Source organism: Pogona vitticeps, chromosome 1 (genome assembly GCF_051106095.1).
Source record: "Pogona vitticeps strain Pit_001003342236 chromosome 1, PviZW2.1, whole genome shotgun sequence".
Lineage (NCBI taxonomy): Eukaryota > Metazoa > Chordata > Lepidosauria > Squamata > Agamidae > Pogona > Pogona vitticeps.
This window is the reverse complement of record NC_135783.1, coordinates 169847947-169864053: the sequence shown is the minus strand read 5'-3', so window position 1 is coordinate 169864053 and position 16107 is coordinate 169847947. Positions and strand designations below refer to the sequence as shown.

Genomic DNA, 16107 nt, shown 5'->3' with positions numbered 1-16107 from the left:
ATAAAGGCCAATGGTGTTATTTTGATAACAGTCCTTGCTATTTGCAGTCATTTCTGGTTGTTTGTAGTAATATTATTGTCTAATCTTTTAACTAACTAATTAACAAATTAAATCTATGAAAACTGAGAGTTTGACAATAATAAATTGAACGTCTTTAGCTATTATTAAAATAGTAGTGCTAATAGGTAAAAGTTTCCCTTGACATTTACTCCAGTCGTGCCCAACTCTAGGGGGCAGCGTTAGTCCGAATACAGTTTCCGTGGTCACGTGGCCAGCACGACTACACATGGAACGCCATTACCTTCCCTCTATGGTGGTATCTATTTACAGTGGTGCCTCGCTTAACGGACACCCTGTTTAACAACGAATCTGCATAGCGATTAAGTTTTTGCGATCGCATTGCGACGATTTAGATAGGAAAAAATCACTTTGCAATGATCGGTAAGCTGTTTTGCTTACCGATTTTTGCATAACGATGTTCTCCTAACAGCTGATTGGTGGTTCCAAAATGGCTGCCAGGTAAAAAAATGGTCGCCTGCTGTGTTTTCACGCCCATTCCTTACTTACCAGGCAGCGAAAATGGCAACCGCATGGAGGATTTTCGCTTAACTGTGAGTTTTTTGCCCATAGGAACGCATTAAATGTGTTTTAATGCATTCCTACGGGCTTCTTTGTTTCGCATAGCGATGAATCCACATAGCGACAATTTTTCCGGAACGGATTATCGTCGCTATGCGGGGCACCACTGTACTCGCATTTTTACATGCTTTCAAACTGCTAGGTTGGCAAGATGTGCTAATACTGACAATTATAAATATCATAAAACTTTGAAATATCTTTTCGGGGGCTATTTTCAGATTATTTCCCCTTCATGGATTGCTGTCTTGTCATGGCGAAGGGGCTTGAATAATTCTGAGAAGCTATGGGCTATGCCATGCAGGGACACCCAAGACGGACAGGTCATAGTGGAGAGTTCTGACTAAATACAATCCACCTGGAGCAGGAACTGGCAAGCCACTCCAGTATCTTTGCCAAGAAAACTCCATGAACAGAAACAAAAGGCTAAAAGATATGGTGCTGGAAGATGAGCCCCTCAGGTCGGAAGGCATCCAACATGATACTGAGGAAGAGTGGAGGACAAGGACAAGTAGCTCCAGAGCTAATGAAGTGCTTGGGCCAAAGCCAAAAGGACGCTCAGCTGTGGCCGTGACTGGAAGTGAAATGAAACTCTGATGCTGCAAAGAAAAATACTGCATAGGATCCTGGAATGTAAGATTTATGAACCTTGGTAAGCTGGATGTGGTCAACCAGGAGATGGCAAGAATAAACATTGACATCCTGGGCGTCAGTGAACTAAAATGGATGGGAATGGGCGAATTCAATTCAGACAATTATCATATCTACCACTGTGAGCAAGAATCCCGAAGAAGAAATGGAGTAGCCCTCATAGTGGGGAAAGCTGTACTGGGATACAATCTCAAAAATGATAGAATGATTTCAATACCAACCCAAGGCAGATCTTTCAACATCACAGTAATCCAAGTTTATGCACCAACCACCGATGCTGAAGAGGCTGGAATTGACCAATTCTGTGAAGATTTACAACACCTTCTAGAACTGATATCAAAGAAAGATGTTCTTCTCATTATAGGGGATTGGAATGCTAAAGTAGGGAGTCAAGAGATAAAAGGAACAACGGGTAAGTTTGGCCTTGGAGTCCAAAACGAAGCAGGGCAAAGGCTAATAGAGTTTTGTCAAGAGAACAAGCTGGTCATCACACCCTTTTCCAACAACCCAAGAGGCAACTCTACACATGGACCTCACCAGATGGGCAATACCGAAATCAGATGGATTATGTTCATATAATGTTTATGGAGAAGCGCTATACAGTCAGCAAAAACAAGACCTGGAGCTGACTGTGGCTCTGATCATCAGCTTCTTATAGCAAAATTCAAGCTTAAACTGAAGAAAGTAGGAAAACCCACTGGGCTAGTCAGGTATAATCTAAACCAAATTCCTTCTGAATACACAGTGGTAGTGAAGAACAGATTTAAGGAAGTAGATTTGGTGGCAGAATGCCTGAAGAACTTTGGATAGAGGCTTGTAACTTTGTACAGGAGGCAGCAACAAAAACCATTCCAAAGAAAAGGAAATGCAAGAGGAGGGGAAGTTCATTAGTAGTAGGCATCCTTCAGTCTCGAAAGACTATGGTAGCGTGCTCTGTATGGAGGACTTGGAACAGCGTCTAGTGTGGCTGAGGAGGCCAATTCGAGAGTTACAATCTCTTCCACACTGAAGACAAATCCAATCTGTCCCCTGTCCAGCTCCCTGGTTTTGCTTCCTTTGTGACTTCCTCTTTGCGTCAGCCTGCTGGACAAGGGTCTCTTCAAATTGGGAGAGGCCGTGATGTACCGCCTGCCTCCAGGCTGAACGATCAGATGTCAGAGTTTCCCATCTGTTGAGGTCTATTCCTAAGGCCTTCAGATCCCGCTTGCAGATATCCTTGTATCGCAGCTGTGGTCTCCCTCTGGGGCGATTTCCCTGCACTAATTCTCCATATAGGAGATCCTTTGGAATCCGACCATCAGCCATTCTCACAACGTGCCCAAGCCAGTGTAGACGTCGCTGTTTCAGTAATGTATGCATGCTGAAAATTCCAGCTCGTTCTAGGACTACTCTATTTGGAACTCTGTCCTGCCAGGTGATACCAAAAATCCGTCGGAGGCAACGCATATGGAAGGTGTTCCGCTTCCTCTCCTGCCGGGCACAAAGTGTCCAGGACTCACTGAAGTACAGGAGTGTGCTCAGGACACAGGCTCTATAGACCTGGATCTTGGTATGTGTTGTCAGTTTCTTATTGAGCCATACTCTCTTTGTGAGTCTAGAGAACATGGTAGCTGCTTTCCCAATGCGTTTATCCAGCTCGACATCTAGAGAGAGGGTATCAGAGATGGTTGAGCCAAGGTACACAAAGTCATGAACAACCTCCAATTCTTGTGTGGAGATGGTAATAGAGGGAGGAGAGTTCACACCCTGGCCCATGACTTGTATTTTCTTCAGGCTGATTGTTAGCCCAAAGTCTTGGCAGGCCTTGCTGAAACGATTCATGAGTTGTTGGAGGTCTTCAGCAGAGTGGGCAACAATGGCTGCATCGTCTGCAAAGAGGAAGTCCCGCATGCATTATTCTATTTATATTAGTATTCTATGATTCTGTGACCAGCAACCTTCCACAGACCCATCCGTCTTCACGTTCTTTTATCCAGCTCCTGGCTGCCTTGGGCAGATGTTCTTCATTAGGCTTCTGCACTTCCCCAGCTGTCCTCTCTTCTTCTTTCCCTATACTTTAGCCTTTTCCAACGGCTGAGCTCTCTCAGCCATCTCAAAGGGGCCTGACAGCTCCCTGTGAGTGTGCTAGCTAACTGACATGCTCATCCTGTCACATCCCATAACATGATTGCTACAAGAATTGCATTTGATTTGACTAAGGAACCATTGGCTCTTCTTTAGTCAGCAATTCCTGCTGCAGGACTCCTACTATGGTTGGGCTATGGTTTTCAAAAACTGTGTCCACTAGTTGTGTTGGCTAGAGCTTTGGGGAGTTGTAATGAAAGACATGCCGAAGCACCAGGGATGCACTTGTATAGAAATAATTTTCATGGAAACCTATCTAGATGCCTTTATTTTGAGGAGGAGGTGCAAGGACACACAGACATAGCATAGGTTGTTTGTTTGTTTGTATATACCATCCATTTGACTGATGGTAAATCTGGGCAGTTCACAATCAATCAAGGAGCATTAAAGCAGTCATATGTTAAATTAAATTAAACAGAAAAGAAATATCTTTGGTGGCTATATGGTTTGCCTGAATCGTTGCTGGAAGTAACTATTTTAAACCACATAAAATGTGTTGATATTAATTCTAAAGTCTTTTTAAGTCATTAAGTAATGCTACACCATTTCTCTTGGGGAAAGTAACAAATGTTATAGTAACACATTAAACCCAGAATCCATCCTTTTAAAGGTCTTCTCTTCTCTTGAAAGTTTCTTTCGAAGCCATGGTTTGACAAGGAATGTGTACTAGCTATAAAAAGTCTTACAGAGCACCTACCAAGCCTATAAATTAAGTTCGTATCTGAAAGTAGCCCAAACCCTTCTGAAATAGATAAAAAATCTATAAAAATCTACTAGTACAAAAAAAAAGAGGCCCAGAAAGAAAATTGGGAAAAATTGATTCAAGCAGCAAAATCTAAGGACTTGACTCTGCTCTGGCGGCTGATAAAGATCTCTCCAACCTCTGGGCAAACACTTCCAGATTGTTATATCCACCCAGCACTTTCCATACTTATATAAAGATGCAGATGCAGCCCAGTTGGGATGGAATAGCACACTTGAAGATGTTCCACTATGGTCACCTGTGTCAACTTGTGAAATACACAATGTAATAGCCCAGATGAAAATGGGAAAAGGCCCTGGAGAAGATCTGATTCCTTCAGAGGCGGTCAGAAATAATCTAGAATTTTGGGTTCTGGTTCCAGCATCACTATTCACGTGTATCGACGCTACTGTCCAAATTCCAGAAAACTGGGGATTTGCTATCATAGTCCCCATTTTTAAAAAGGGAAAGAGATATGACCCTGCATATTACAGGCCCATTAGTCTCATTAGCACAATCTGTAAATTGCATACCAGGCACTTATACTGGAAATTCAAAGATTGGCTGGAGCAGGATAAGATCCTTGCAGAAGAGCAGGCAGGCTTCAGGGAAGGTCGATCTACCCTTGACCAATGCTTGGTATTACAACAATGGCAACCTCACTCCATGTAGCTTTTATAGATCTCAAGGCAGCTTTTGACTCACTATCAAGGGTCAAATTATGGGGGGGGGGGGACTAGAGGCTTCTAATATTGATAGGCGTCTGTTTCAACTTATTCAGGCTCTCTATAGAAATACCTCACTTAAAGTAAGATGCAGTGCACATGGCCATCTTACTAAGGCCATTCAAACCCAAAAAGGAGTCAAACAAGGCTGCCTTCTGGCTCCACTTTTAACTTTTACATTGATTCTATGGTGGACCAGTTAAAAATACTGACTTTCATCCCCCTAAAATCGCAGGGAGGCATATAACAACATTACTGTATGCCGATGATGCAACTATCATCTCTAGGACCCCCAATTGGGATTAGAAGAGCATTGGGAAGGTTGTCTATATATTGTGAGCAGGAAGACATGATAATTAATTTTCAAAAAACAAAAATCATGTATTTTGACAAAAGGTCAATAATGCGAACATGCATGATAAATCAGATCCACCAATTTAAATATGAAAGCCTTCGAGAATATATTTAGGTGTCGTTTTCCAATCTAACGGCTCTAGGAAAGCACACGGTGATTATGTGGCATTAAATGCCCAGATTAAGTTGTGCTGCAATATTACAATTTATGAGACAAAGGGGGGGGGTTACATTCCCTCACCCATTAAACTGTTCTGCACAAAAGCAGTAGCCCAACTACTGTATGGCTTCCAATTGGGCCCTTTCCCAAATATTGCAAACCTAGAATGTGTGCAATCAGAATTCCTGAGGGCAATGTTAGGAGTCCCCAGAGATGTCGCCAACGTAAAACTAAGATTGGAAACTGGCCAAATTAAAATCAAAGCCAGGATATGGATTGCAGTTCTGATGCACTGGCTCACACTGTCTTATCTCCCTATTGGATTTGCACCATTGATCCTGCAAGACACCTTAAAGTCAAAATGGGTTCAGTTAATCGAGCAAAAAATAGCCTCTTTGGGTCTCTCTAGGTTGACTCTGTTAACCATGGGAATGGAACAGGCAAAGAAAATAATCAAGCAGCGTATTGAGGACATTGAGAGACAAAATGATTTAAGCAGTGCCGCAGAATTCTACCTTAGGGAGGACAATTTTGTTATAGCAGCATCTTATTTTGCCCAGTTGGAGCAGCCCAGGCTTAGAAGGGCGTTTACTCTAGTCTGGCTTAACGCACTACCTTCAGCAGTGCAGGAGGGACGGCATAAAAAGTTTCCCTGGGCAGAGCGCCTTTGCCCATGTGGAATGGAGCAGACAGAGACAATTGAACACGTCCTGTTGCGGTGCACATTTTACAAGGATGTACGTGAAGAACTTGTTTTCCTTCTGACTGGCCGATTTCCCAGTTGTACAGAGCAGCAATCTATGCATGTGCTGCTGTCTGATTCCAATCCCATTCTTACACATAGGGTTGCCAAATTTCTTACTGCCCTTAATGTGCATTAGAAAAAGGACCCTAAAAGCGGATGAGCCTCTGAAGTTAGAGCATGGTTTGCCAGAAGTTCTGGAATTGCTTTAGGGGAGATGTTTTGATGCTGTTGTTGTTCACCTCAGAACTGAGTATTTGCATTGGATCCCAATATTTTTGTATACCTCTGTATATATAGTTCAATGTTTTATTTGTTCTTAAAACAGAAGGGCTAGTTTGCATTTTTTTAAAAAAAAAATACCATGTTCTATTCTATTTTGTCAGCTTCTGTAAAATGCTGTCAGTGCAGTGGATAGTATTTTTGAGGGGCAGGGTTATGCTGCATTTTGGAGGCACATGGGGTTTCATCCACCCGTTCTCCCAAGAGCGAATCTCATTGAACTCAGTGGGACTTACTTTTGAAAAGATGTCTGTAGGGTTAGTCTATGAGACAGTTATAAACAGTCTATAAAAATTCCACATCTTTTCCCCATTATCTGATAGGGATTTAAATTGGAGTCTATGCCTTGTTGCTCTGAACCTGGTTATGTTTTGTTTTTGTTTACCAGTTTTAATGTGATATTTGTTTGGTTCTTTTTAATATTTGTATATTTACTGTTTTTAGGTTTCAAATTGTTTTTAATGAAGTAAGTCACCTTGGGTCCTTTTTAAGGAGACTGGTGGGGTAAAAATATTTTAAATAAGTATCTAATTTTGTGGCCCGTTTAGAAAAAAAAAGAGGCTTTCTTAAGCATTGAAACTGTTAAAAGACAGAACCACACACAAAAATTAAGAAGTAAAATGTGCAAAGTTGGTGTCAGGCTGAAATATGAAATTTCCTATTCAGACCTTTTTACATAGTTCAGGAGAACTCACAGAAGGAGGGGAGCATGTTCAGGGTAAGGTAAGCAAGCGAGTCCTATAATTTATACAGTATAAAAAAAGAGGTCCTTCTTCCCATCTTGTCTTACTAAAATGTTCCTCTGTTCCACGATGACGACTTATCCTCCACCCTCCCCAGCCCTTACCCTCCCCCCTCCCCCCCACCTTCTGTGGAAAATACTCGACACCTACCCCACCCTTTCTTGCGGTAGGATTGGAAGACCCACAGCACCACCCTGTGGACGACACAGGTTAACGGTGCCTTGAGGCTTTCAAAGACAGACCTGGGAAGGAGGAGAATTGCGAGGGAGGCAGTTACTTTTCGGCTAGTCATCTTAGAGAGCCTTTAAGCGGGAGACCTCTCTGCCACCCTCGATTGGCTTCGCCTCTTCACTCAAAAATTAAGCAAAAGAAAGTGGCCCTGTCATGGCAAGATCCCTCTAGAAATAAGCAAGAGGGCTCTTCATTTTGCAGTTTATTTCCCCTTCCTCAGCTCTGATGACCTCATTGTTTTATAGGTAAGTGAACGGTAACTTTGCATTCTAGTTCATTTAATTGCTTTTATTTTAACAGCTGCCATAGAATAGTTATTTGTTACACAGAAAACATGACAGGCGGCTCTGCCATTGGGAACATATGAATTATGCTGTGCCTTTGATGCCTGTGTTGTTAAATCAGAAGAAAAGATGAAGCACCTTTCCAAAGAGAAGTTATTCCAAAGAAGATTGTGCTTTCTGCTTCTTGTTGTGGCTCAAGGAAAACTAAACTGAGCTGAGAGGGTGGGAGAGATATGCTTTTATTTAGGTACGGGGCCAGGAATGTGATTCGTCCTGCTGAGTGAGGGGAGTTTAACAACCACATCTACTACCTACGGGATTGTTTTAGCACAGGTTGTCACTGGATCATTCTTGACACCTCCTGGGCCACCAAATATTTTTGGCTAACTCTGCTGAAAAATGATGTGCTGTAAAAACAGCACTACCGGCCCAACCCATACAGTTTAGATACTAATATTCACGTTACAGGAATTCTATTGCATGCTCGTTATGGGATTGGGAAAAAAAACAACCACTTTTCTCCTTTTAATGTCACTGTCCTAACTTTTATCTTCTTTCACCTTTTTACTAAACACAAAGTTCAGAGGCTGGTTTAAGTTGCTGTCTGAATTCTACTTTACTGAACTAAAACTAAAATTAGAATTTACTAGAACTAAAACTAGAATCTTGGAATAGTTTACTGTGATTACCAGAGGTGGACCCTGGGTTAATTTTTTCCAGAACTTAGCACCACAGTCACTCATATGAAACATCTGGGTTTGTTTCTTTTAGTTGCTACAGAACACTCAGCCAGCTGCTTATGCACAAATTTATCTCAGTGGAAGAGAGGCAGAATATGACTAGCACTCCAAAACGGAGGGGATGGGGAAGGAGCTTGTGTAGGTTTTGTGTGGGGAGGGGGCACAGCTTCCTTTGGCCTTTCCTGATGATGTGAAATAGTGAAGAAACCATGGTCGTGGCTCATTCCACACATATTAGGATTTCCTTCCTTTCCTAGTGTTTGGCTGTTATCTCAGACAATGCTAGGAATCTTTTGGGAATATTTAGTTTTGGAGGGATTACATCTCCTGTGGCCATGCAGGCTGAATTATTATGGGAACTGTAATCCGAACAGGTAACTTCTCTAAATTCTGCTTCCAGCTTTGCAACAGAACACATTTTGCCTAGTTTTAAGAGCAGATGGTTAACCTTGAAAGTATAGCAAAAGTTTCATTTAGAGTGACAGACTAGGACTGGAGAGGACAGGGTTCGATTCCCCACTTGGCCATGGAAACTCAGTGGGGGGAGGTGGAATAGGTAAAACCACTCCTTAAATATTTCAAGAGACCTGTTAGGGTCACTGTAAGTCAGTTCTAACTTGACAGCACAGAACACTCACATACAAAGGCAAAAAGTAACGGTTGCTTAATAGCATGCAAACAAAAACAGAGGTGAAAACTGCAGCAAGAAGCTGGAAATAGTGCTTGTGTAATTTTTTGGGGGGGGCAAGGGAGGGGAAGAGTTATAGGCCACAGCTTTGCTGTCAAGGAAAAGCCCCAAGGCTGGATCTTGGCATAAAAACTTGAGTGGAGACTATTGATTTTAGGTGTCTATTAATAGTTTGCAGAGAAATGCATGCATTCTACTATAACATGAGGTTTGCCAATAAGAACTATATGGGAGCCTATGGAGGCCTTTTTATGGCTTACATTGCTGTGACATTTCATCCCCTCACACTCTTGGGGCAGTGTATTTTTCACCAAATAAACTTGGGGGAAATTGTTTTCTCAGCCTATAAAGCATACCGTTTAGGGAATCTGGTGCAACCTATATGCAGAGGTTTCAGGGGCTAAAACAAACCTTCAAGATGCAGGCCTGGAAATGCTGTGTCTGCTTTAGTGCCAAGGCTCATCAAGAGAGTGTGCACAGATTAAGCGAATCAAAGGAGGAGGAGCAGGGACAGCACTGCAAAGCTCCCATCTGTAGGGACAACCGGCTGTGTGCAAGCTGCTCTGATACACCCATGTTTCGAGGTTTAAGGAGGGCCAAGTCCTTATAAGTGGCCCACTAACTCAGTTTTGCTTGCAAAAAGTCCCGAACTTATATTAGTTACATTTTGACTGTAAACAATCAGCCAGGGGTTTGGGGGAAGCTCTTGGTTTATCCAAGCGCTGAACATATCATTAATCTGTTCCAGTGGAAAGCGGGGGAAAGTCAAAGGAACAGAGACTGAAAGGTGTTTCCTTGGAAGTTCTTACTGTGAATACCTTCCTGCCCTGACAGGAGAGGTCGATTCTGGTGGAGGCAGAAGTGAAAGACCTCTCCAGATGTTTTTTGGACTGCAATTCCCATGGGGCTTCAGTGTCATTGGCTCTGCTGGCTAAGGCTGATGGGAGTTGTGAGAAATAAACATCTGGAGGGCCCCAGGTACCCCTCTCATGAACAGAAAGCAAGAGGACAAGCGGGGGGAAGGAAGTAAACAGAAGGACAAAAAAAAATGAAGAGCATTCAAGCCCGAAAGAATATATGCAGCACAAACATGAGCGCAATCTAATGCTCAAAGGCACATTCCCACCGACCAGGACTATGGAACCCATGGCCACCCCCTTTGCACTTTTCCTTCCTTCCTCCCAATTTGTTTTCTTTCTGTTTCATTTTTTTTAAGATTGTAACCTGTAAAGACGTACTCATTTTGCAAGCTGCTCTAGGAGCCTTTTTAGCCAAATAGTTAAAAAATGGTTAACATTTTTAAAGTATGTTTTATAAATAAAACCAACATTTGTATCAAAAGATCTCTAAAACAGTAAGAGGTAGAAATAAGAATGTTTCCACAGACCCTACTTATGTCCCAAGTAAAGTAGCTGGCTAGGCTGTAGCTCAACCGACTCTGCAGGTTGCGGGATTCTGGGTGTTGTAGTCCTCTTACTGAAATGATAAAAGTGAGGATTGTGAAGTTTTCTACAGGTAGTACTGATTTCCAAACATAAATCACCGAACAGGTTATGTGCGGACTGGCCATTCTGGCTGCATAGGGATGGAAGCTAGAAACCTTACATGCTAATCTGTAGTCCACTTACTGAAGGAATGTGAAATTTTGCTTGGCCACTATTGTTGCCCCAGCTTAAGTAAATGGTTAGCTTAGGTCTTAACTGGCAGTGGTGGTTAAGATATTCTGGGAATTATAGTCTTTTTGCTGAAACAATTAAGAACCAGAAACTAGGAATTTTTCAGTGAATATTATGTTGGTGTTTTTGCAACCTCGTATGCTGCATTTAACAGGTTTGGCTGCAAAGAACTATCTGAGCTAGACTGACTGTCAGTCTATTCAGCAGTAACTTTTTGTTCCCTCCAGCCTCTGAATTCAAAGAGAGCCGCTCCTCTTGGCTCAATTGCTTTTCCCTTCTCTAGAGTCTGTTGAAGTCTGTTGCTAGAAATCAGCCATGTTGGTTAGTTTGCTATTTGATCTGTTCACAACTGTAAAGATTTTTTTTTCTCCAACTAATGTCTCAGAGTGAGTTATTAAGATTATAAGTCCCAGTTAATGAGAAAAGGGGTGGACTAATCTAGGGAACTTGAAGCTTTTCTGCTGTGTGGATCCTTGCATTTCTGCTGCACAGCTAGAGGAATTTAACCAAAAACTTACAACTTTGCAACGTATTACTTGTTTCCCATGTAAATCAATGCACAGGTTATGTTTTAACTGGCCATGCTGACTGGGAGATTTTGGGAGCCCTCTTACCAAAACACTAAGAGCTAGGAATACAACATTTCACACAGATAATATTGATGTCCTAACTTAAATCATTGGGCAATTTACAGCTCATCTGGCTGTGCTGGGGATTTGGAGGATAGTTGTCCAGAGAGGTTAGAGTACGTATATTTCTGCCCTGTATGTACATACTAGGCGGTGTCCTGGTTACTGTGAGTAGTACTCATGTAGAGGGAAGGAAAGGATGAGAGCAATGTGAAAAATCATTAGAGTTAGGGAATAAAGAAAGAAAGCAATGCTGTGGGGTGGAGGCAGAGAGCGTGGATAGGATGAATGGGACTGTAGGCATTTGCTGAACTCATCTGTTGAAATGGTACAAGCAGAATGAGTGAGTGCCAAGGTAGACAGAGACAGAGGAGGGTGTGTGAAAGAAGAGGGAGGAGTGGGACTCATCAGTTTTTAACCCTTGAGAAGCCAAGCCAGGCACATTCCATTGCATAAAACACATTCTTATCATTGCTTTTTTAGTTCACATACTTTTCATCTCTAGTCCTTGCATCTTTTTAAGGCTTCCTTGTAGATGGTTAAAATGTACTGTACTTTGTTTTCAGAGGGTTCTAAGTATAGGTCTGCAAATAGGCCTTCTTTTCCTGTGCTTTAAAATGCGTTATTGTTGGTTTCAAGTGAAAATGATTTGGATTAGGATTGCAAATGTAGTGATCATTCTGAAGTAATCATTCTGTTATTTCTCCCTTATACCAAGCAAAATATATTCATATCCACAAAATCAAATGTAAAGGTACTGCATTTATTTTTTCTGCCTGTTCTGTTTTATTGGAATTTATTAACTTCTGTTGAAATTAGTTGGGCAAGTGATGAAAGGATGTTAACTTTTTCTGGATTATACCAACCAGCTGTCTCTCACCTTCTCTCACTGAAGCCAGTCTTATTTGTGTTATTTCCACTTTCTAAACAATCTTTGTAGGTAAGTTTGTTAAAAGAGGATATGGTCGGGTTCAAATGTTTGGATTACATTTCAAGTCTCCATTCAGTTGTGCAGAGATCGCTGATAGAACTGCAGCAAGTATTCAAGTTCACTTCCAGAGGAGAAAGGCTAAATGTCAAGGACTGTGTCTGAACTGTACCCACTTCAGGGTGCCTGGGGGATACCGCTCACATAACTGAATGTCCCCACTACAGATGGACACCTACTGCGGTTTGGCACTGTAGTGCATTTTGGGGGATCGGGCCCTCTGGTGGCCATTTATTTTGACTTGCTTCCTAAGAAAATAATGCAGCTCAAGAGGATCATAAATGTGCACTTTGGAATTCATTGTGTGAATCTGAAACTCAGCACAGTTTTTAACACAGGTCACATCCCAGGTTTTTGGCTGTGTGACTAGACCCTTAAAATGTGAAAAGGTTGTCTGGTTTTTCTCACTTAGATCTTCCAGCCAGGCTAGCAGAAATTCCTGGCCAGATGGAAAGTACAAAGAAAGCACCAAATCCTTAGGGTTAAAATGTCATAATGTGCCAAATACTACTTACTTTGACATATAAAGCCCTAAACGGCTTAGGACCTGGTTACCTAAAGGACCGCCTTCTTCCATATGTGCCTGCCCGTCCTCTAAGATCAGGCCAGGAGGCCCTTCTGAAGGTGCCATCCCTGAAAGAGGTGAAGGGGATGGCATGTCGGAATAGGGCCTTCTCGGTTGTTGCCCCCCAACTTTGGAACACCCTCCCTAGAGAGATCCGCCTGGCTCCGACACTCTTGGCCTTTCGGCACCAGGCAAAGACCTTTCTGTTCACCCAGCATTTTAATTAATTACTTTTAATGTTTTAATTGTTTTAAGAAATATTTTAATATATGGTATTTTATACTGTTTCTTAAAATGTTTTTAATGTTTTTAGGTTTTAATGTTGTACGCCGCCCAGAAGCCACTGGCAATGGTGCGGCTAAAAAATATTGTAAATAAATAAATAAATAAATAAGTACAGATGGGGGCATTCGTATTTGTATACAAATATGAATATCCCCGCACAGCTGGAGTTAATGAGGGTCTCGCCCCTGGGGCTGGACCATCCACTCACATGTCCACCGCTACCGCTGGCCCCACTCCTCCTTCCCAATCGCTCCCGAACGCCGTTCTCTTCCTGGTTGTCTAGCTACTCCTGGCAGAGAGAGGGAGGATGAGTTTCCCTGCAAGGCTGCCGAGTGGCTAGCTGAGCGGCAGTCCAGAGTGATTGGAAGGAAGAGAGGGGCCACCACTGCCATTGCCGGATGTGTGAGTGGATGGTCCAGCCCCAGGCGCCCTCATTAATGCCGGACCCTTTTTAACTCCAACTGTACAAATGTGAATACCCCCATCTCTACTTAGAAGTCTTAGTGTTCTGGCCAGAATCATCTTGGCTGGTTGAACCAGCATAAGTGCAGTGGCAAAAATCACAGCAGGAAACTGCTGCTGGTTAACCAATTGCTACTTGTGTTCCTAGTTTTGCACAAACTCATACAGTAACTCTTGAACAGGGTATACAAGTAGCAACTTGGTAACTGCGTATCTGCAACTCTGATGCAATTTATACCATTGCACTTATATTAATGTAACTAAGCAATATGATTCTACCTTGCAGCTGGATCTGGAGGTAACCATCTGAAATATTAGGGTAAGATGTTCCCCTGCTTGTTCCTAGTATGTATTGCTTTTCAAACTATCTTAATAACTAAGAGGAAAATGGATTTTAATAGCAACAGCTGGATAATAGTGAGCTCACCTACACGTGGGCTATTTTTTGTATCTCCAAGGCTACTGATCTCCTGCACACCACCTTTGGGTTGTTTCTTCTCATCAATACATGGGCAGCTCTATCTGGCAAAGCCGCCATAGCATCTAAATACTTCAGGCATAGTCACATTTTCCCTCAGGAAAACTTTGGTGGATTCATGGAACAGCCAGAGATAGCCTGCTTGATTAAATTCACCCTGAGTGGGGGAAATCCATTCTCAGATGTCAATTGTATAAAAAGAGACACACTCTCCTTATTTAGGGTGAAACTGAGGGTGCTCCTTCAGATTTATTCACACAAAAATGCCTGAAAATAAAGCAAGAGTCTACTGAAATGTTACAATATTTCTGATTCTGACAGGACTTGAATTGAATGGTACAGTTGCTGAGATGTTCCCAGAAGCTTTTTTAGCTTTTATGCTCTGCACAACTCTGACACCCCTGTATGCTCAAAACAGTGAAGATGTGGTCCCTGGAACTTCTCTCTGCGCAGGTAAAAGCCTAATTTAAGAACTGCAACCTACTTCCTTCTCCTTTTTTCACTTCAGCACTAGGAAAGGGATTAGTGATAATCAACATTGAAGATTTATTTGCTTGCTTGTTTGTTTACTACGAACAAATGCTATAAATAGCTATAACAACAGAACAGCAGAACTCGTTAATAGACAATAAGACATCCTAATTGTTATTCTTTCCTTTTCTTCTTTCCTCCCCTTTCCCATTACTGAAGAGGTTCTCTCCAAGCTCTTCTCTTAAAAGTTCCATTTTCAGGAGCTTTTTAATGGTCTGAAAGGAGGGTGCCTGGCGTATTTGCTGCAGGAGGACCCTCCAAAGGAAGAGTGCCAATGCGGAGAAAGCCCTATTCCTTGATGATGTCTAACAGGCTTCTCAGCATGTTAACAGCTGCAGACATGAGGCTTGAGAGCACCAAGTTAGACGGGCAGAAGAACTTGGCAGAAATAAGTATGCTGATTATATACCACCCCATAGCGCTTCAAGCACTCTCAGGGTGATTTAGAAGTTAATTATGTAGGCTACACATTGCACACACACCCCTGTGAGCTGGGTATTCATTTTACTGACCTCGGAAGGATGGAAGGCTGGGTCAGTCTTGAGCCGGCTACCTGGGAGTGAACCCCGTGTCGTGAGCGCAGTGCTGGCTGCAGTGCAGCATTTTAACCGCTGCGCCACAAGGCTCTACAGAAGAGGTTCAGACAAGTAGCAAGGTCTCAAATTGTTTGGGGCTTTATATGTTAGTACTTTACCAGAATCTTGAACCTGGCATGGAAGCAGCCCAGTAACAAGTGCAGGCAGAATAGGATTGGAGTGATATGGTCAAATTTCCTCACCCCAGCAATTAGCCTGAGTGCCGCATTCTGGACCACCTGAAGCTTCAGCAGCAGCAGCTTCAAGGGAAACCCCATGCAGAGTGCATTACAGTAGTCAGAGTTTGAGATTACTAGTTCATAAACCAATGCTGTTAGGGATCCATCATTCAGACAGAGATGCAGTTAGGCAATTTGCCAAATCTGGGGGGGAGCAGAACTGACCACCGTGGAGACCTGTTGTTCCCTGGTCACACCAGGTCCAAACTTACACTCAAACTGTGTATCTGATCCTTAATAGGGAGGGAGAATCCATCCAATTTAGGAGAGATTTTCCTCCCAAACAAGAAGGCAGGTGCCCTCCCACAACAAGATCTCCATCTTGTTTGGCTTCAGTTTCAACCCATTCATCTTTGTCTGGTCCAGTATTGCAGCCAGGCAATGTTCAAGGTACTGGATGGCATCCACTTACAGGTGTATTAAAGGAGATGCAGGGCTGCGTATCATCAAAAGATGGGTAAAAAAAGATGCTTGTGCTGGAACTCTTCTCCTCCAGGCAAAAGCTAAAACATTTGGCACTGTTTAGTTTATAAAAACAGTTGCTGCATGGAGTAGAGATAGATACTATACTTATGAT

At 42.5% G+C, this 16107-nt stretch overlaps 1 protein-coding gene across 2 annotated transcripts in view; it reads left to right on the top strand.

Annotated features, from left to right (window-relative positions):
• The first annotated feature begins 7377 nt into the window (after positions 1 to 7377).
• The window catches only part of COL6A2 (collagen type VI alpha 2 chain), a 67052-nt gene continuing 58322 nt past the window's right edge, over positions 7378 to 16107 (top strand). For both annotated transcript variants that reach the window (XM_020815149.3, XM_020815150.3), the window contains exons 1-2: positions 7378 to 7635; positions 14507 to 14638. In XM_020815149.3, coding sequence (XP_020670808.3) covers positions 14536 to 14638 — 103 coding nt within the window. In that variant the 5' untranslated portion in view covers positions 7378 to 7635; positions 14507 to 14535. The remainder of the gene's footprint in view (positions 7636 to 14506; positions 14639 to 16107) is intronic.